The sequence below is a fragment of the Propithecus coquereli genome, unplaced genomic scaffold, assembly GCF_000956105.1.
Source record: "Propithecus coquereli isolate 6110/MARCELLA unplaced genomic scaffold, Pcoq_1.0 Scaffold153, whole genome shotgun sequence".
In the NCBI taxonomy this organism is placed as follows: domain Eukaryota; kingdom Metazoa; phylum Chordata; class Mammalia; order Primates; family Indriidae; genus Propithecus; species Propithecus coquereli.
In genome coordinates this window covers 6,476,638-6,498,241 of record NW_012139747.1, presented here as the reverse complement: position 1 = coordinate 6,498,241, position 21,604 = coordinate 6,476,638, and the positions used below count along the sequence as shown (strand labels likewise).

General features: G+C 43.6%; 2 protein-coding genes across 2 annotated transcripts; one reads left to right on the top strand and one right to left on the bottom strand.

Moving 5' to 3' along the window:
- The first annotated feature begins 15,144 nt into the window (after positions 1-15,144).
- On the top strand, positions 15,145-17,311 carry WFDC11 (WAP four-disulfide core domain 11). The gene is made up of 3 exons (XM_012640427.1): positions 15,145-15,238; positions 16,645-16,793; positions 17,303-17,311. Exons 1-3 carry the CDS (start codon positions 15,145-15,147, stop codon positions 17,309-17,311), a joined length of 252 nt encoding a protein of 83 aa, XP_012495881.1.
- Positions 17,312-19,889: 2,578 nt separating this feature from the next.
- On the bottom strand, positions 19,890-21,097 carry LOC105807159 (WAP four-disulfide core domain protein 10A-like). Its single transcript, XM_012640454.1, has 2 exons — positions 20,986-21,097; positions 19,890-20,038 (listed from the first exon to the last, which is right to left on the bottom strand). The coding sequence occupies exons 1-2, from the start codon at positions 21,095-21,097 to the stop codon at positions 19,890-19,892; spliced, it is 261 nt and encodes an 86-aa protein (XP_012495908.1).
- Between the last annotated feature and the right edge of the window lie 507 nt (positions 21,098-21,604).

Here is a 21,604-nt window from a genome sequence, read left to right as displayed (position 1 = left end):
TTTTCTTTGTGCTAATGTAGAGAAATGGCTTTTGCATATTGATCTGTAACTAGTTAGCTTGTTCAGTTCTCCCATTGTTTCTCATGATTTCTTGGTATATTCTTTCAGTATTTATCATCCGCAAATAGTAACTTTTCCTCTTCAAACTTTATGCCATTGTTCATGCCTCATTGTGCTGGCCAGTCCCTCGAGCACATTGCATAGAAGTGAGGATAGTGTGTGTCCTTGTCTGGTACCTGATTTAAAATGAAAGCTTCTTGAATTTCTCCTTTTAGGATAGTCTCTCTTTTAGGTTTCTCCTAAGCAGCCTTTATCAGGTTTAGAAAGTTCTCTTTCATTCCTAATATAAAAAAAGAGTTTTCATTAATTTATGTCAGATTTTATCTATTGCTTTTTTCTATGTATGTTGAGGTGATAACATTATTTTTATCCTTTATTTTATTTCTTTACTTTTTTTTGAGACAGAGTCTCTCTCTGTTGCCTGGGCTAGAGTGCTGTGGCGTCAGCCTAGCTCACAGCAACTTCAAATTCCTGGGCTCAAGAGATCCTACTGCCTCAGCCTCCCGAGTAGCTGGGACTACAGGCATGCGCCACCATGCCCGGCTAATTTTTTCTATATATTTTTAGTTGTCTGGCTAATTTCTTTCTATTTTTAGTAGAGACGGGGTCTCGCTCTTGCTCAGGCTGGTCTCGAACTCCTGAGCTCAAACGATCCACCCGCCTCGGCCTCCCAGAGTGCTAGGATTACAGGCGTGAGCCACCACACCCGTTTTCTGCCAGATTCTGAATCCTGTAGAAGCAGGAACAATGTCTGACTTATGCTACAGTACCTAGCAGTGAGTGTGCTGTCCTGCACATAGGAATTCAAAATGCAATGATTCAATGAATGCTCTCATTCAAGCCTTTCATTACTCTTATGAATCATGCAGAAACAGGACATGCCCAAGGCCACAGAAGAAGTTCATTAGAGAGGCGAATCGGCAATCTAGTGTTCTTACTTCTGCATCAGTAAAGGTCCCATAAATTCAGACTCCGGGGCAAGTGATAATGGCTAGACAAGGAACAGGAGCTTCCCTTGAACTGGATCTTCAGTGCCATGGAACAGTGAATTCAAAACAGGGGTGTTGCAAGTGAGAAAAAGTTTGTTTCTGCCTAAAATGTATGTTATTAATTAGGATAGATTAAACTGCTTTAACAGAAAGCCTCCATCACATAATGACTAAAATATGATAGACTTTTTATTTCTTGTTCACATAATAATTCAGGATGGGTAACCTACAACAATGGATGACTCTTCTTCCATGTGATGAGTCAAGGACCCAGGCTCCTCCCATCTTTTGGTGTCACCATGCCCTAGAGCCTTGTGGTCATCAAGACTGAGCTGGTGGAGAGGAAAGAGAGTGTGAAGTAGATCTTGACTACACTCTCCTTAAGGCCTTGACCCAGAAGTGACAAATAACTTTTGCCTTCGGTCTGTTGGCCAAAATATTTACATTGCCACACTAGCTTTAGGGGGAGTGGATGGGAAAATGAAGCTTCTATTTGAGCTTCTGTTTCCCAGCTACAGCCCTTCTTTGATAGGGTTGGTATGACAGTGTCCACTCTCCATACTGTTATCTTTTATGAGTGACCAAAAGGAAAGACTGTGAAAGAGAGAACATTTGGGAAAGGTAAAAAAGCACTCTACAAACTACAGGTATGGGTATCAGAGATTTTGAACATAAATGATACCTGAATATTGAAGGAGACTCTATTAGATAGCAGATGGGGTTCAAGTCTTTACCACCGTCGTCTTCCCAGCTTCTTTGCCTGTTGAGAGTCCAGAACCCTTGGTTTCCCCTCTTTCTCCTGTTAGGGAAGAAAAACATCTTCACTTCCGAGTGTCCACTTCCTCCATAATGTTCAAGGTCTACTTCTGCCCTGAGCCCTTGGCTGATTGTTCCCTCCCCTTATCTGAGCTCCACGACATTGACTATGTGCCCCAATTAGGCCCTTATTCCGATGCCCTTCCCTAGTATATACATTATATCTAGTATATACATTTTATATCTATCATCTTACATTTTAAAAATTCCAGGAAGAAGCCATGATTTTTCTTCTAAGGCTGTAAGTTTGTGTTGTTGATGTCTGTGTTCATTGTCTCCATTCCTGAGGTCTCCATGAGTCCTAGTGACTGCTTACTCCACAGCTATTTGCATTTAAACATGAGTTTATTGGGACTGCAAACCAGTACAACCTCCATGGAAATAGTCTGGAGAGTCCTCAAAGAACTAAAAGTAGATTTACCATTTGATCCAGCAATCCCATTGCTGGGTATTTACCCAAACGGAAAGAAGTCATTTTATCAAAAAGACACCTGCACTAGAATGTTTACTGCAGCACAATTCACAATTGCAAAGATGTGGAATCAATCCAAATGCCTATCGATTCATGAATGGATTAATAAAATGTGGTATATGTGTACCAGGGAGTGATACTCAGCCATAACAAATGAATTAATACCTTTTGCAACAATCTGGATGGAGCTGGAGACCATTCTCTTAAGTGAAGTATCGCAAGAGCGATACTGACTATTAAATTGGAACTAACCGATCAGCACTCATGTACACAGATGGAAGGAAAACTCAAGGGAAATCATGCAGGTGGGAGGGGGAAGGAGGGGATGGGTGAATTCATACCTAACCAGCACAACGTACACTATCTGGGTGATGGGCACACTTATAACTTTGACTCAAGCAGTACAAAAGCAATCCATGTAACCAAAACATTTGTACCCCTGTAATATTCTGAAATAAAAAAGAAAAAAATGGGTTTATTCTCCAAAGGAAGAATGAATAATGATGGAAATTTAGAAATCACCTCGTGATTTAGGAATTTAGTGATTTAGTGATTTAGGAATCACTATTCGGATAGGGAGCCTGTATAGTCAACTCTTTTATATAGTGAGGATCCTATGTCTTTGGGTAAAATTGTCCATGTTGGAATAGAACACAGCACGTGGAGATCTTAGGAAATCACTGAGATGGAGAATGAAGAGAAGAGGAGGCAGAAGAGAAAGGAAGGGTCACAGTGAGTAGGTCGTAGAGCCTGTTGACGAGAAGAAATAATCTCAACTGAAGGAGGAGTTAGAGTAGTTGACTCTCAACCTTATAAAAGGTGCCAGACTCAGAACTCATCTCCTCAACCTATAAAACCAAAACAACGTTTTCTGTCCTTTGGGAGAGTAGAACTGGTTACAGCCAGTGTTTGGACTGGCTGTTTTGAGTTCTGATTTCTACTCCCAACTCGGCTGCTAATTTACACAGAGTTTGTGGATTCACTTGGATAAGCAGGGAAGTTTCCTGACCCACAGCCCAGGACCCCTGTGGGCTGGTCTTCTTCTTCTTCCTCTTTTTTTTTTTTTAAGACTTGCTCTATTACTCTAGGTAGAGAACAGTGACGTCATTGTAGCTCACTGCCACCTCAAACTCCTGGGCTCAAGTGATCCTCTTGCCTCAGCTTCCTGAGTAGCTGGGACTACAGGCACGTGTCACGACACCTGGCTAATTTTTTTAATTTTTAGTAGAGACATGGTCTTGCTCTTGCTCAGGCTGGTCTAAAGATCAAGCAATCTTTCCACCTTGGCTTCCCAGAGTGCTAGGATTACAGGAGTCAGCCACTGTGCCCGGCCATGGGCTGGGTCTTAATACTCAATGTAAACTAAAAGATACAGGAGCTGTTCTGAACATGGGGCTTGTGTGGTTGGGAGACAGATTGAGGAGCAGACGCATACATTTCACTGAGCACCTACTGTGTGCCAGGCACCATGAAAGTGAAGGTATTTGCATGTGTCATCTGTTTCCATCCTTACAGTTGCGGCACCAAGAAGATATAGGTAAACTGAGTCTATAGAGATTACAGGACTTTCCCAATGTTACAAAACTGGTGAATATTGGAGTTAGGATTTAACTTCACGTCTGTCTGAGGACTAAACCTGTGAACATTCCTCTGCTACTCAAATTTGCATAGATGATAGGGGCTGATTCCTGCCTGGTAAGGCTCCATCTACATTCTGGTGTCTTGCAGGATTTGAGGGAACTGACACTCATCCTCTGTTGAATCAAGTATGTTTATTTGGTTCAAAATATTAATTTGTTCTTTCTGAGTCTCTTTTCTCTCTCTTTCCACATATATATAAATATGTATATATATAATATATACAGGATGTATGAACTGCATACTTATTCTTTTACCCACTAATTCAACTTCTGCTACTGAAACCTAGAGAATACTCAAGCAGTTATAAGTAAAAATATACAAAATAACGTTGTTTAGAATATCAATAATTGGTACATCCCAAACAGTTGACAAGAGGTACACAGTGAGAGCTGTGTAATTATGTGGTTTCTTTTTGAGAAATAATGACAATATACATATTTACATGATTAAATAAGGGTGGCAGAAGATAGGTAGCAAAAGATGGGTGATTCAAAAGTGTCAGAAAACAAAAGATTGCTTCTATTACATACACAGGGAAACTGTTCTAAAAAATAACACAATAGAACATGCGTTAATTTTAAGCACATCTTTTTCCAGAAAAAATGTATTTTTCTTTTGCTTATATCTGCAAAACACTGAGTAATTAGAAAACAGAAATAAATGATGTCTTTCAGAGAAGAAAAATGCTGTCAGCAAGAAGAGAGGGTTGGTTACGTGAGAGGAGACGTCATTCCTGCAGAAGCCCCATCCCACACACAGGAGGACAGGGTAGGGGACACATGAAAGGGACGAAGTAAGGACTGGCTTGCACTGCCCCAGCTTGCCCAGGGGAGGCAGCGAGGAGCTGAGGATCACCTCTTCTTCGTTTCCTTCCCTCTCCTGGAATCCTGGCCAGACTCAGGGCTCTCGCTGTGGTCAGAGTCATGCCTCCCCAGGCTCTGCTGTCCGTCCTGCTTCTCTGTGTGCTGCTGCTGCAGGCCCAGGGAGAATACAGTAGCCGGAAGAAGACGCAGACTATGCCTGGTTGGTGGCGGGCTGGCAGGGGTTGGGGGATCTGGGGAGCGGGCAATGAGGGGCTGCGGCCGCTCTGAGAAGGACCTGGGAGCTGGTACCTCTCTGCACATCCAGCTCTGACCACAGCGCTGTGCAGACTCCGGGCCGTCCCAAACCATAGCCCTCCAGCTCCTTACCCAGCTCTGGCAATAGTCACAGGAGTGCAGGGGACACCTACATCTTGTCTTGTCCATTCCAAAAGTCCAGAGACCCATGGTACACACTGGAGTGAAAGGTACATCAGGGCTGGGAATACGATGAGAAAACAAGACAATTATTCTTTAACGTATGCGCATTTGTGAGGAGTAAACATCTGGAGATGGTTACGGGGTGCGTGTAGGTGTAGAAATGGGCGTAGTGTAGAAAGAAGACATAGAGCAGGTGAAATTCGGGCGTACAGGGAAAGTTCAACTTGTCATTGGAAGGACCAGGAGGGTGGTGGTGGAAGGGGAACTAGTGAAGGGGCAGGGTCCTGGACACAGTGACAGTGAGGACAGGAGAGAGGGACAAGAGGCAAGTTCATCTTCCTCTCAGGACCCTGTGGATTCTGAGAGTGAGGGAGGGTTTGGAGGATGTCTCAGGCTTCTTTGAGCTCTCAGGATCAGAGTACAGATTCTATCGGGGTGACTTCACCCAGGCCAGGACCAATAGGAGAGATAGTGTCCTGGAGGCGGCTGTATGAAGGAGTTACAAAGTCCAGGCATTGAGGTCTTTGGGGGGTAAGGGGAAGGTGCAGAGAGAGGATTTAAGATGCTACCAATCACTAGGATTTGGAGATGGGCAGGAGGTTGTTCTCTGGAAAGTCTGGGGGTGTCATGAATGGGACCTTGCTCCTGCGGTCTTGGAGGAGCTTTAAGTTTGAGAAGGGTTGATGGTTTCATTAACCCCCCTTCTGTACCTTTTTAGGAAGCAAGGCCTGTAACAAGAAGTTCAGCATAGATCGATGCATCCACCACTGTTCATATTTCCAAAAGTGTCAAGAAAATGAGATATGCTGTTCTACCATCTGTGGGAACATTTGCCTGAGCAACTTCTGAGTGGGGGAACAGCTGGGCTATGCATCCTCCTCTGCAAGCCCCTCAATTCAGAGGGGCTGAAGCACAAGGACCTCAAATCACAGGCACAAGGACGTTAACAGGAATGCTGTCCTCCCCACTGTTTGAACTCCTTGTTCCTGTCAAATAAACCAGAACAAATGCCCAGGGACTCTGGCTTTTTTATTCCCACTGCTTGTGATCATTGAGAACCCAGTGCAGCCCCCACAGATGCCCTGCCCTTCTTGGGCCCCGGTCTCTGATCTCTTTCTCCCTGGTTATGTTTCTCTACTCTCTCTCTCTTTGACCCATACACACTTGCAACCCCCAGGAGGCACAGCCCCCCCGCTGCTCTGCTCACTGAACCAGTACTCCCAGGGGGGAGAAACTGCTCATGTGCAGCATTTCCCAGTGCTGAGGAGAACACTCCTTGCCCTGGAGTCAGAAGGACCTGTTCAGCATGAGCTGGGTGGAGGTTAGAACCTGGGGCACAGAGTGGGAGGCCCCCAGAGACTACTTTCCTCTCCTTAGCCTTGGTGCACCCCCACCGCATGCTCCCCAATCTCTTTGTGAGGTTCAGATTACTATGTCTTTACAATGAGGATAATGAGTCCCAGGGAAGTCAGGTGACATGGCCAAGGCCACAGGAGTGAGAAGATATGATGTGGCTAGAAGAGGGTGTTTCCTCTGGACTTTCTCTTTGCTCACTTCTCTCCACTGACCTGAGACCAGAGGCATGCTAGCGAGCACTGACCCTAACCCCAAACCTCCTCCTATCCATCACCCACCAGAATAGCCACTCCTGTGACGGGGCCTGAACTAGTGTCAGAATCGGCAACTCCCGCACCTTCCGTTAACTGAATGGTCCCTACCTTTCCCAAACACTCTTCCTTATGGGCTCTTTCATTTTTAAAATGTTTTAAATTTTTAATTATTGTGAGTACATAGTAGTTGTATATCTTTATAGGGTACATGCGATATTTTGATACAGACATACAATGTTGTTGTATTATTGGAAGAAATTGCCACCACCACCCCAACCTTCATCAATCGTCACCCTGATCAGTTAGCAGCCAACAACATCGAGGAAAGGCCCTTCGCTAGCAAAAAGATTACAACCCACTGAAGGCTCAGATGATTGTTAGCATTTTTTAGCAGCAAAGTATTTAAAAATTAAGGTATAGACATTGTTTTTTTTGGACATAATGCTATTGCACACTTAATAGACTACAGTATAGAGTAAGCATAACATTTATATGCACTGGGAAACCAAAAAATTCATGTGACCTCACTCTATTGTGGCAGTCTGCAACTGAACCTGTGATATCTCTGAGGTATGTCTTTATTCCCATTCTTACATATGTTTAAATGGAGTTTCAGAGAGGTGAAAGGACTTACCCAAAGTCAAGCAGTTAGTAAGTGATGAAGTTGCATTTCAAATCTATGTCTGATGATCCTGAAGCCTGAGATTGTGGCCCTACACAACCGTCAACTTCCAGGGAATGAATAGCTTGCTCACTCCTCTGACTTACCGTCTGAACCATCTGACCATCTATGTTGAGGGTCAGAATGAGGAAAAATGGGCTGCCCCAGACTCTGTTGGTACCAGTATAGCCGGAACATTATAAACAGACCATTGGCAATATTTATGCACAGATTGAATCATGTGTATCTCCACTACTGCTTTTATTGGCTTTCCCAAGGAATAAAGAAATACTCAAGGATTTATTTATAATAATGTAACTAATAACAGTGAAATAATTTCTAAAATAGGAAAAAACTGGAACAAACAAGGTGTTCAAAGATTAGGGATTAATTGGCAGAGTAATCCGCCAATCTACGAAGTTTTAGAAAGTATTTAGGTCTACAGGAAAATATTCATCATATATATCATCATATACATTAAATTTAAAAATTTATCCACTATGTAAAAACTATATATGCACATAAGAAAAAGACTACAGGGATATATGCATATGTGTTAGCACAGGATGACAAGATTAACAATGATTTTTAATTTAGTTGTTGTTTTCATAGATTTATGCACTAAGCATAGGTTGCTCTTTTATTAGTGCAAAAGAAAAAATTGATGTTCTGGAAAGAAACTATTTTTTCCTACAGAGAAAAGTAAATGAGATGAAGGGATGAGGGACCCCATGAAAAGGCCAAGGCCAGGGATATGTTGTAAAGTGGGAAGAGGCAAGAAACAGAGCCAGAGAAGAAAATGTAGGGCAATCCATAGGTTTTGCTCCCCTCCCCCTCTCCCTCCTTCTCACTCCAGCCAAGTGACTCTGGGAGTCCTCCCAGCCCCAGTCAAGACTTACCCAGAGCCTTGCGCAGTCAGCTCGGCCCCCAGCTTCCCCTGCCCATTATGCTCCTTGGCTGGTATCACAAAAGCACTTGGAGAGACTGCGCTTGGTGGCGGGAATGGGCTCCCAGGCCTGGGAGAAGCTGGGGGCTTCGCCATCTGGCACACCTGGCTCTGGACTCACTTTCTTTCAAATCCTGTATCTGCCCTTCCCTGGTTGTGTGGCATCGGACAAGTTGCTTAATTCCTTTGTGCCTCAGTTTCTGCTCCTGTAAAATATTAATATAGTGGTACTCAACTTATGGGGTGATTGACAGTATTAGTTAACACATGTTAGATATTTGACACATAGTGAATTTTGTGTTAAACTGGGTGATTCTGGATATGTCAATGAGTGTTTCATTGGTTTATTGAACAAGCCTTACCTAGCACTGTCTGTATACCAGACATTCACTCTCGATTCCTGATACATAATAACACATGGAATTCTCACAACAATCCTGTGAGGAGAGTGCTGTTATTATTCCCATTTTACGATTGAGGAAATTGAGGCACAGAGAGGATGAGTGACTTGCCCAAAGTTAGTGGGAGGTAGGATTTGATTCTATTGTAGCTTATGTTTAAGTTTTCAATCTCCATGTTATATGACTGCCTCCTCTTGGAAGAGATCTCTTTTTCATTACAAAAGCCACAAAGGATTGGTGATGAGGTAGTGTTAGGCTGATGCTAGCCACAGAGAAATTAATAAATGGATAAATTGTAAATAATAATAAGTAATAATAAATGAATGGATAGGGCTTTACAAAGATTGTCACACAATGTTAGAGAAAGATAGATACATGGATCCTCCCTCCACTTCCACAATCACCCAGACTTGTGTGTGTGTGTGTGTGTGTGTGTGTGTGTGTGTGTGTGTGTGTTGGGGGAGGAGAGGTTTTTACAGGTTCACAGTGTTCTATCTGTGTCTATATTGCCTGCAACAAAAAGAAAAAGAAAGCACTCCTTGAATAGGAATTCAGGGACAATGTTCTGTATGTACCCGACTTATGATTTGGAACAGAACTCACAGATCTGCTACGACCAGAAACATAACTAAAATCAGAGTCATTGAAATTCGTTCTGCTCAACACTTGTCCCCTGTATAGGGGCTTCACAGTTCCTAGAGGCGAGGAAGAAGAGCCATCAATCACACAGTTATCAGCACCTCCACCCAGGACATCTTCAGAGGTAGGTGGAGGTCAGGATCCTGGGATTGGAAGCAAGAGCCTGTAAAAGCTTTCATTTTGGGGCTGTTTGGATGGTTTCCCTGTCCAAATTGTAACCCAACATCATACCAGTACTATCTCTCTGTAGAATAAATTATTGTCCTTGTTAAAATGGAGAAACTGAAGCAGAGAAAGCTAACATGGATGGGCATTGTGTGTCTCCACATGTGATATCCTAAGAAGGACACATATCGCCTAGATAGTATTTCCATCGAGAATGGATAACTTGGATCTAATCATGAAGAGATCTCAGACAAACCCCAAATGAGGTATGTTCAATGAAAAGAAAAAGTTGGCTATATTCTTCAAAAATGTCAATGTCCTAAAAGACAAAGGACTTTACTGAATGAATCGATAAAATGGAATACTCAGGGTAGAAGAGCTAAAAGTATATTTTATCAAAGTTAATTTTAATGAAGTTGATAACTGTAGTATGATCATGTAAGATAATTCCCCAATTAAGAAATAGTCATTGAAGTATTTAGAAATGAGGTCCATGATAAATAACACTTACTCTCAAATTTTTCAAAACGTGAGAGAGAGAGAGAGAGAGAGACAGAAAGAGAGAGAGAGAGAGAGAGAGAGATTAGGCAATTGGGGTAAATTCTTAAATAAGTGAATCTGGGTAAATGGTATACAGATGATCTTTGTATTATTCTTAGTCTTGTAACTTTAAAGTTGTTTCCAAATAATAGTTTAAAGGGAGTTAAAGGCAACCCATCTAATGGTCTGTGTGCCTAAACTTTTATTTTTCTGTTTTATAACTTTTCATATATGCCAGGAGGAGAATAAGTTAAACCCTTCTCAAAAGTTTCGTACTTTCTAAAATGCCTGTAGATATTAGTCATGATTTTGAACATTTGAAGGAATTTCAACTGATACATGTAAGTTTTCTCCTGCTTGGTTGAAAATACGGAAGCAAAAATAAAGACTTTCGGGGAAAATTGGTTACTTGCAGGGAAAGAGACGTTATTTCCACTGTGACTGTGTCATTTGTAGTATCCAGACTTCTCCTTTGTATTTGCTTCTTAAAACATCTTTCCTCCTGTCTGGATTCAGGAGGTTGAAGGAGCTTGGAGTGAGAGATGAGTGAAGACAGGACTGGGAAAGTGTTTGAACAGTACTTAACCTCCTCCTTCCATTTCCCACCTCCCACTGCCAGTGAGCTGTCTGAGTAATAGCCAGCTAGTCCTAGAGCCTTTCTGCATTAACTGGGTTCTCTTTTACACCATCTCCATAGAACGTATCATGTATTTCTATTATATATCTTACTTATTGCCTGTCCCCTCTACTAGAATGTGAGTTTTATGAGGGCAGGGATTTTTGTCAGCTTTGTTCACTACAGTGTTCTCAGTGCTCCTAATAATGCCTGGCTTATAGTTGTCCCTTAACCTAAGTATTTGTGGGGTGAATGAATTTAGAACAGATGAAGGCTAGAATCTCATCCAATCACCAGAATTAATTCCAAGCAGGTTAAATAGTGGAAATTTTAAAAAGACCACAACAAAATCAATGAAGTTGGGTAACGTTCGCCCCTCTGGAGGAGATAAGAGAGTTTAAGTCTAATAATAACAGCCAACATTTGTTTTACGTATACTGAGTGCCAGGCCCTGTGCTCGGTGCTTCATATATTCAACACTGGCAATGTGGATGCTAACATAGCTCTCATATTATTGATGGGGGAACTGAGGCTTTAAAAAGGTGTGTGATTGCCCAAATATGTAACTTGTATTAAGCTAAGTGTGTTAGGGCTGGGATTCAAGCAAGCCCAGGTCTTTCTGATGCCAGTGTTCAAGTTTTGTGCTCTGTCCAGTACTACACCACTAATCCTCAGTGTGCAGATAAATGGAGAAAATTTCCCTTATGATAAGACAAGACGTGTAGCCTGTTGGTAGAATAAACCAATCCTAATGGAGAAAAAAATTAGAAGCAACTATTCAGGGCATAAGATAGACAGCATCCTTTACCTAGGATCTGTAAATTTCTGGATCTACAGATTTGTGCTCTTAAGCAAACAATGGATTTAACAGAGTTTTAGTTGCAAGAATTTTATCAATGACATGTTTTCCTAAGGAGGAGAAACTACAAATATTCAGATGTCTTATGATGAATGAGAAAATATTAATGATATGTGTAGCTAGTACGTTGGAAAATGTTCCTGGAAATTGTTATTGGAAACACGTTAAGAGGCTTCTCCTTTGGCCCTTTGAAATTTATTCAGAGAGGCTAGATCTTTCCCTGCCTCTTTCTGAGTGCTTGGGTATAGAACTCGACTTTATAGCCATTCTTAGTTCACAAGACACGACTAAATTCAGAATGTATAAAGTCTAAGCCAGTGTAATAGTCAAAATGCTATGTTGATTTGAAATTGTGGCCCTCGCATAGCTAGAAACTTGTGAACGGGTAAGAGAGTGGTCAGTTTTTTCTCTTTTCTGTCACAGCTTCTCCCATATCCAGTTAAGTGCGATTTTGGAGGTGGAGGAGGAAGAAAAGATAAGGGGTTCAGGGCAGCTCTCTTTGACAAATGCTGATGTACATTTGTGCTTTCTGGGTTTAGCATTGCTTAAGGTTGACACTGTCATGGGTGCTTTCGTGGGCTCTTTGAGTCTCTCCCTACCCCATTTGGTGGAACTTTCTCCCCAGTAGTTCTCTTGATATGGCTGGAGCCATCTCTTTTCTGGCTGGTCTATTGTGACTCCTTCTCCAGACTCTAGACACCTGGCCACCCACTTTGTGCTTCCTTCTGCTGAGGTCCCATGACCTTTCCAGGCAGCCTATGTAGACTAAATCTATGACAACTCCACACTTGCTCTTTCTTGCATCCTTTGCTATCAAATTCCACAGTGCAAGCTGCATCCTCTTCCTTGTGGCCATAGGTCACCTCAGCCAGCCTCCCGACTTTTGCATTCTCAGGCATGACCCAGACACTTGTTATTGTGTCTCCACAAATACTTAGGGCATGTATAAATATCTATGAGAAGTATAATGAAAGCCTTCCTAGTAACTTGGAATTAAGAGATTTGGAATTAAGAAAGCATAGCTCTCTTTAAAGAAATTATGCTAAAAAATCTCCTCCAAAAATATGCCAAATTCCTGATCATTTTCCACCTTTAAAATGAGTGTTGTAAGAGATCCTTAACCACATTTTGTACATCTTTTGTCTGTGTATTTTTTAAGGTCCTACAAGTTGATTTGTCTCACAGCTTCCTTTAAGGTCTATCCAAAGGACTTAGCCAAAACTTTCATTTTAATATCCTGTTACAAGTTTTCGATAAAAAAGTCAAGATAGAAGAGTGATGTCAGAAAGATTACAGAATAGGAAGTCCCAGCCCTCATTGCCCTCCCCCAGAAATAACAATTTAACAACCATCCATGGACAAAAATAACTTTATGAGAGCTTTGGAGTCTAGTTGAAAGATTCCAGCATCCTCGTGGACCACAAAACCCAAGATCCGTCACATCGAACAGGGTGAAAAGAACAGTTTTACCTTATCCATGTCATCCCTTCCCCAAACCCAAACAGCTCAGTGCCAAGAGAGATTCCCCCAGCCTGAGATTTCTGCAGGGGAAAGAGAAAGCAAAGTGAGGGACTGGCTTCCTCAGTCTTCTGGGGAAATGCCCAGGAGTATTGTTTCACTGCACTCAGAATGCTGAGGAAATGTCACTTTCTGATCATCTGGGGACAGCTAAGATTAAAGATCAGGGCAGGGGCTCACACGACCAGCATGTGAAACTCAACAACCAATGTGTGTGTCCTCATAGACAGTCCCCTATGCATACTTGCAGACAGTACCTCCTATGCCCCAGAAGCTGGTACTTCATGTTCCCCTGCAGATGGCATCATTTTGAGAGATGTTTACAATCCTAAGATTTCCCTTGCAAGAGGGAGTGAGAGGAGTGGGTTGGGCATATCCATAGGAAAGGGTTGAGAGACCCCCTAATATCTCTAGCCAGTCTGTCTAGTGAAGATCTTTCTCTTTTACTATCTCACACCGGTTAGGATAGCTATTATCAAAAAGTCAAAAGATAAAAAGTGTAGGCAAGTATGCGGAGAAAAAGGAACTCTTATATACTGTTGTGGGTATGTAAATTGGTGTGACCACTATGAAAAACAGTATGGAGGTTTCTCAAAAAATGAAAAACAGAACTACCATATATGATCCAGCAATCCCACTTCTTGGTATATATCCAAAGAAATTGAAATCAGGATCTTGAACAAATATCTTTACTCCCATGTTCATTGCAGCATTATTCACCATAGCTAAGACATGGAAACAACCTAAATGTCCACTGATGGATCAAAGCATAAAGATGATGTGGTATACACATACAATGGAATATTATTCAGCCTTCAAAAAGAAGGCAATCTTGCCATTTGCAACAACATGGATTAACACAGAGGACATTATGCTTAGTGAAATAAGCCAGATGCAGAAAGACAAATACTACATGATCTCGCTTAAATGTGGAATCTAAAATATTCAGACTCATAGATGCAGAGTAGAGTGGTGGTTGCCAGGGGCTAGGGAAGGGTAAAATGGGAAGGCATTAGTCAAAGGGTATAAAGTTTCAGTTATACAAGATGAATACATCTTAGAGATCTGTTTTACAGCATAGTGCCTCTAGTTAGCAATACTGTGTTTGCTAAGAAGGTAGATCTTGTATTAAGTGATTTTATCACACACACCCCAAATAATAAAAAAAGTGGAAACTGGTGGAAACTTTTGGAGGTGATGAATATCTTCATGGCCAATGTGGCCAATAGTTACATGGTTTTATATTTCTCTCCAAAGTCACGTTGTATACATTAAATATATATAGTATTTTTGTATGTCAATTATATATTAATAAAGTGTTCTTGATAAGTCATTAGATAATAAGAAACTTGATATAATTTCAGTTTTGTAAAAACAATTCTTATTCATATCTATGCACATATGAGAGATAGAATAGCATTAGCCAATATAGTGGAGTTACCAGAAATATTTCATTTTCTTCTATGTGCTTTTTTGCATTTTAAGAATTTTATAAGCTGAATTTGAATTATCTTTTAATCAAGGGAAGGCAACACATTTTTTTTTTTTTTTGAGACAGAGTCTCACTGTGTTGCCCAGGCTAGAGTGCCGTGGCGTCATCCTAGCTCACAGCAACCTCAAACTCCTGGGCTCAAGAGATCCTCCTGCCTCAGCCGCCCGAGTAGCTGGGACTACAGGCATGCGCCACCATGCCCGGCTGTGGCAACTCATTTAAAAATTTTTTTCAGCGAAAGGAAAACATGAGGTGGGAGACAGAGAGACACTTTTTGACATAGCCAAGGCTCAGCTTAGGTGTGTGTCTATTGTTGGGTGGACAGAGGGCAAGGAGGAATAACTAGAAGATAAATTATGAAGAAATTCTATAAACACTTTCTCTTGTTTCACACCCCTCTTTCCCTATTTATATCTCTTGATCTCTAGGAAGAAAAAAAATCTCCCTGACAACATATTTCAACATACATTCCAACAGTATGGTCGGCATCATGAAGCTATGTATACCTCTACTCGTGACATTCTTCTGTGTGGTGCTACCGTCTGTGCTGGGAGCATGGAAGAAATCCTGTGGTAGGTGGTGATGTTGGGGTGGGGACCAAGGGAGAGGGGCTGTGCTTTTTTCTGGACATGTGAAGGCGTATTGTGTTTGCCATATTTGACTCAGACCCACCTTCCCAGGATCACCCATTGGAGAATCAGACAACTTTGTATGCACAGAGATCTAAGAAATTTCCATGCTGAGGTTCTTTAATGCTTCTTCTTCTAACCTTGAAAATAGCAATAAGTATCTGCCATATATATCTATTCATATATATCTATTCCATATATATCTATCCATATATATCTATTCCATAACCTATGAGGATGTGATATTTTCCAATGTTAGGCTATCTTTGAGGGGGGGCTGCCAATATAGAGCTATCCTACTTTTTCATACTTCCAGAAATTCTGTTCCCTAGCTGTGTTTTCTTTGATGCTTACCAAATGGGTATTTCTAATGTATATCCTTCGTTTTAGTGGCAGGATCTTTCAGAATGTGAGAAGATAGAAAAGCACGAGATGGGTTCTCAGTGGGGCAAAGTTGGAGGTCACATGATAAGAATCAATTGAGGGGCTAAGAAAACAGTGAGAGAGTTATGAATTTGGAGAGAGGATGAGTTATTAAAGGCAGGGTCAACAACTAGGGGGAAAAAGGGTGGAGAATCTGCTCCTTACTTTCCCTGGCCTAGCTTCCTGCACTATGAAACAGGCATCGTAAGGAGGCTAGAGGATATCTCAGGCTCTGAGAGCTCCTGTTATGTAAGTGTAGATTTTATAGGAGTGGCACATGAATGCTGAGAGTATACTGAGTCCTAACTCTGGGGTGTTCAGAAAGGGCCCAGAGGCCTGCAACACTGATAAAACCTGTGGGAGCCAAGGAGGCAAAGAGGTCAGTGAAGATGCAACGGATCCGTGAAAAAGTAATAACTGGAATTTAAGGAGGTTCAGAAAGGGAATTTTCTCATAAGGCAGATAGATACCTTGGTGGGGACTTGGGGCTTGAATTCTAGGAGGAGCTCTTAAACTTAAGAAGGACTTCTTGGCCGGGCGTGGTGGCTCACACCTGTAATCCTAGCTCTCTGGGAGGCCGAGGCGGACGGATTGTTTGAGCTCAGGAGTTCGAAACCAGCCTGAGCAAGAGCAAGACCCCGTCTCTACTAAAATTAGAAAGAAATTAATTGGACAACTAAAAATATATAGAAAAAAAAAATTAGCCAGGCATGGTGGCGCATGCCTGTAGTCCCAGCTACTCAGGAGGCTGAGGCAAAAGGATCGCTTGAGCCCAGGAGTTTGAGGTTGCTGTGAGCCAGGCTGATGCCACGGCACTCTAGCCCAGGCAACATAGTGAGACTCTGTCTCAAAAAAAAAAAAAAAAAAGAAGGACTTCTCTTCCCATGTTTGGCTCTGTGGCCGCCCCCCTTACCATATCATCTCAGTTTCAAGGGATGACCTATTAATTGAGGAGTGCTGGGGACAGCCAAACGTGGAAGAATGTACCAGGAAGTGTTCTAAAACCTTGAAATGTGAAGACAGAACTAAAACGTGCTGCTGGACCTATTGTGGAAACATTTGCTGGGAAAATGATGTGAGTTGGGAGATAAGCGCTTGGATGTGTATCTTCACTGATTTTCATTCTCTTCTCAGAGGCTGATAGTCCTGAACAGAGGATTGAGGTACTCCAAATCCTAGGCACAAAAATGGCAGAAGACAATGTCCCCCACACCTGGAAATTCACTGGCAAATAAACCAAGATACCAGCTTGGACCCCATTGCTTCTTTCAATATATAATCGATATCCATGCTGTCCTCTTTATCTTACTCAACAGTTTGCTAGTTTCCTAACTTAAGTCCAGATTTTTGGCCACTGCCTCCATGGTTAGATCTTTCCATGAGCCGTTTGGCTCAGCCAGGCCCAAAGCCTCTACTGTTCCATGGACCAATAACCTGCCTACTCAGAAGTGGGCAACCCCTGTTGTTACATTAAAGTATTCTAGTCCCGTTGTCTGGTGCATATGGGTACTACTAAGCTTGAAGGTGAGTGCTTGTGTCTCAGAGTTCCCTAGCCTCTAAACATCTAACCTTTTTCTTTTACAGAAATCCTAGGCAGGATTGCTAAAACCCTAACTCCCCACTGGCCCTCCACCTGTGTAGGCTGGAAGACATTTAAGAGGCCTCGGAAGAGTACTGTGTGGCTACTTTTAGGAACACCAGACTATCCTTACTGAGGGCTGTGAATGAGCAAACCTTTGCCAAATAAACTCATTTACCAAGACTGGGTCTTAGGCTTTTTTTTTTTCCTCACTCTATCCCATTACCCTCGATTACCCTTATTACGACTCCCAATATTGTTCTCATTCTGCAATGTATATAAGCTTCTGACTTTTGCTGTCCTGTCTGGTAACCTTAAAACTGACAGGCTGATTTCATGGTCTTCACAGAATAGAAGTTTATTTCTCACATGCCATATTAATGTGGGGAATTGGCAAGTAGCCCTTTCATTTAGTTTTTCAGACAGCTGTTATCTAGTAAATTTATTTCTCATAGCAGTATGTGTAAACAATTCTAAAACTAGTTTTCATATATGTAGATTAAACAAATAAGCAAATAACTGGTAGATGATTGGAGTCAGGTTTCTAGCTTTCAGAAAAAAGAAATTATAAATAAGCTGACCTCAGTAGCTTCAGGTGCTGGGCCTGCCTGGCAGACTCAGTCTTTGGGTCTGCTCCAATACCAGGTCAACTCCAGAGGCCCCAGGCTCTAAACAGGCCCCAGTGCCAGATAAGCCCCAGTATCCCTGGGCTTCAGGCCCATGCCAGGCCCACCCCAAGGCTAGGCCAGCCCCAAGGCCATCATTTCTGGACCTCTCCTGGTACTAGGCTGGCCCTGATGGCCTCAGGCTCAGGCCCACCCCAGTGCCAGGTCAGAACCCCTGGCCTTAAACAACAGGCAGGTATCCATAGATACAGGCTCCAGGCCTGTCCAGTGCCAGGCCAGTCTCTGCAGCCCAACCCCCTCAGTCAACCCAAGGTCCAGTCCTGTCTCAGTAGACCCAATAGCTAGACCAAACCCCCACATGTCCAAGCTCCAGGACAGCCCCAGTGGCTCCTGGCACCAGGCCAGTGCCCATGATCCAAGGCTCTATACCAGCCTCAGCACCAGGCTGCCCCCAGCCTTCAGGTCAGTCCCCATGGCTCCAAGCGCCAGTGGACCCAGAATCCAGGCCTGATCCAGCAGACCCAGGGTACAGGCGCACCCCAGTAGACCCCAGTGCTAGGCCAGACCCCATGGACTGAGGTTCCTAGAATACCCATTCAGACCCAGGCTCCAAGATAGCCCCAGTAGACCCAGGCTCCAGACCCATCCCAACAGTCCCAGGTGCCAGCCCCCAACCAGAATTTGGCCACTCTTGGCAGACTCAGACTTAAGACCCACCCAAGGACCAGGTTGGCTCCTGTGGACTCAGGCGTCAGGCCGGCTTCCATGGATATGGGCTCCAGTCCTGCCCTTATGAACCTAGGCTCCAGGCCTAATCCTATAGACCAAATCAATAGGTCTATTCCAGTGGATTGAGACTTCAAGCCCAACCCTGTGGATCCAAGCACTAGGCCCAGCCACCTGCTGACTCGGGTATCAGGCCAGCCTACGTAACGGTTCTAGCAGCAAGCTTACTCTTGGACTATGCCAGATAGCCTGTTCATAATCTCTGGACAGGCTGACTGATGAAGGGCTTTTCTAGATAAAACCAGTCTCCAAAGACTGGAATAAGTCCCTTCTTCTTCAAATGCACAGATATCAACATAAGGCAACCCCCCCAAAACAAAACAAAAACAAACACACAAACAACAACAACAACAACAAAAACAAGGGGACATAACACTAACCAAGAGAACAAAATAATCTCCCAGTAACTGACACCAAAGAAATGGAAATATATGAACAGTCTTACAAAGAATTCAAAATAATTGTTTAAAGGAAGCTCAGCAAACTTCAGGAAAATAGAGAGAAGTGAGCAAAGAGAAAGTCTCACTCTTGTGGCCTTGGGCATGTCACCTGACTTCCCTGGGACTCATTATCCTCATTGTAAAGACATAGTAATCTGAACCTCGCAAAGAGATTGGGGAGCATGCGGTGGGGGTGCACCAAGACTAAGGAGAGGAGAGCAGTCTCTGGGGGCCTCCCACTCTGTGCCCCAGGTTCTAACCTCCACCCAGCTCATGCTGAACAGGTCCTTCTGACTCCAGGGCGAGGAGTGTTCTCCTCAGCACTGGGAAATGTTGCACATGAGCAGTTTCTCCCCCTGGGAGTACTGGTTCAGTGAGCAGAGCAGCGGGGGGGCTGTGCCTCCTGGGGGTTGCAGGGGTGTGTGGGCCAAAGAGAGAGAGAGTAGAGAAGCATAACCAGGGAGAGAGATCAGAGACCGTGGCCCAAGAAGGGAAGGGCATCTGTGGGGGCGGCATTGGGTTCTCAATAATCACAAGCAGTGGGAATAAAAAAGCCAGAGTCCCTGGACATTTGTTCTGGTTTATTTGACAGGAACAAGGAGTTCAAACAGTGGAGAGGTCAGCATTCCTGTTGACATCCTTGTGCCTGTGATTTGAGGTCCTCGTGCTTCAGACATGGGCATAGCCCTTGAATAGAAGGGTGTGGGGAGCAGGATGTGCAGCCCAGCCCATTCCCCCTCTCACAGGGTGCTTAGGCAAACATTGCCACAGAAGGTTGAACAGCATATATTATTCGCTTGACATTCTTTGTGAGATTCACAGAGGCGTTTGCACAGGTAAAATGCAGGCCGTTTCTCACAGACTTTGATTTCTGGGGAAAGCTCCACTTCTGAAAAGGAGCAGAAGAGCGGTAAATGAAAGCAGGTGCCTAGAAAGGACCCTTCTCAGCTTAAAGCTCTTCCAGGACCCCAGGACCAAGATCCCATTCATGACACTCCTGGACTTTCCAGAGAACAACCTCCTGCCCATCTCCAAATCCTAGTGATTGGCAGCATCTTAAATCCTCTCTCTGCACCTTCCCCTTACCCCCCAAAGACCTCAATGCCTGGACTTTGTAACCTCCTTCATACAGCTGCCTCCAGGACACTATCTCTCCTATTGGTCCTGGCCTGGGTGAAGTCACCCCAATAGAATCTGTACTCTGATCCTGAGAGCTCAAAGAAGCCTGAGACATCCTCCAAACCCTCCCTCACTCTCAGAATCCGCAGGGTCCTGAGAGGAAGATGAACTTGCCTCTTGTCCCTCTCTCCTGTCCTCACTGTCACTGTGTCCAGGACCCTGCCCCTTCACTAGTTCTCCTTCCACCATCACCCTCCTGGTCCTTCCAATGACAAGTTGAACTTTCCCTGTACGCCCGAATTTCACCTGCTCTATGTCTTCTTTCTATACTACGCCCATTTCTACACCTACACGCACCCCGTAACCGTCTCCAGATGTTTACTCCTCACGAATGCGCATACGTTAAAGAATAATTGTCTTGTTTTCTCATCGTATTCCCAACCCTGATGTACCTTTCACTCCAGCGTGTACCATGGGTCTCTGGACTTTTGGAATGGACAAGACAAGATGTAGGTGTCCCCTGTACTCCCGTGACTATTGCCAGAGCTGGGTAAGGAGCTGGAGGACTATGGTTTGGGACGGCCCGGAGTCTGCACAGCGCTGTGGTCAGAGCTGGATGTGCAGAGAGGTACCAGCTCCCAGGTCCTTCTCAGAGCGGCCGCAGCCCCTCATTGCCCGCTCCCCAGATCCCCCAACCCCTGCCAGCCCGCCACCAACCAGGCACAGTCTGCATCTTCTTCCGGCTACGGCTACGGCTATGGTGTCCTCCTTGGGCCTGCAGCAGCAGCACACAGAGAAGCAGGACAGACAGCAGAGCCTGGGGCGGCATGACTCTGATCACAGCAAGAGCCCTGAGTCTGGCCAGGATGCCAGGAGAGGGAAGGAAATGAAGAAAGGATGATCCTCAGCTCCTTGCTGCCTCCCCTGGGCAAGCCGGGGCAGCGCAAGCCAGTCCTTGCTTCGTCCCTTTCATGTGTCCCCTACCCTGTCCTCCTGTGTGTGGGATGGGGCTTCTGCAGGAATGACATCTCCTCTCACGTAACCAACCCTCTCTTCTTGCTGACAGCATTTTTCTTCTCTGAAAGATATCGTTTATTTCTGCTTTCTAATTACACAATGTTTTACAGAAAAGAAAAAATATGAATTTTTTGTCATCTATCCTCTGTCACCCTCATTTAATTATGCAAATATTTCACAAAATGTGGTTTTCCGTAATTACACAGCTCTCACTCAAAATAAATGACAATAGTCAAGTGTTTGTGTTGAACTAGTTACTGGTATGCTAGACAATGTCACACTGAGCAGTTTTGATCATAATCCCTTGACTTCTTTAGGC

Excerpts from the sequence above, each read along its gene's own strand:
- WFDC11 (XM_012640427.1), top strand. The coding sequence starts at position 15,145 with ATGGTCGGCATCATGAAGCTATGTATACCTCTACTCGTGACATTCTTC. Across the intron at positions 15,239-16,644 it reads AGCATGGAAGAAATCCTGTG|TTTCAAGGGATGACCTATTA; the intron begins GTAGGTGGTGAT and ends ATATCATCTCAG.
- LOC105807159 (XM_012640454.1), bottom strand. The coding sequence starts at position 21,097 with ATGCCGCCCCAGGCTCTGCTGTCTGTCCTGCTTCTCTGTGTGCTGCTG. Across the intron at positions 20,039-20,985 it reads GAAGATGCAGACTGTGCCTG|AAGTGGAGCTTTCCCCAGAA; the intron begins GTTGGTGGCGGG and ends GCTCCTTTTCAG.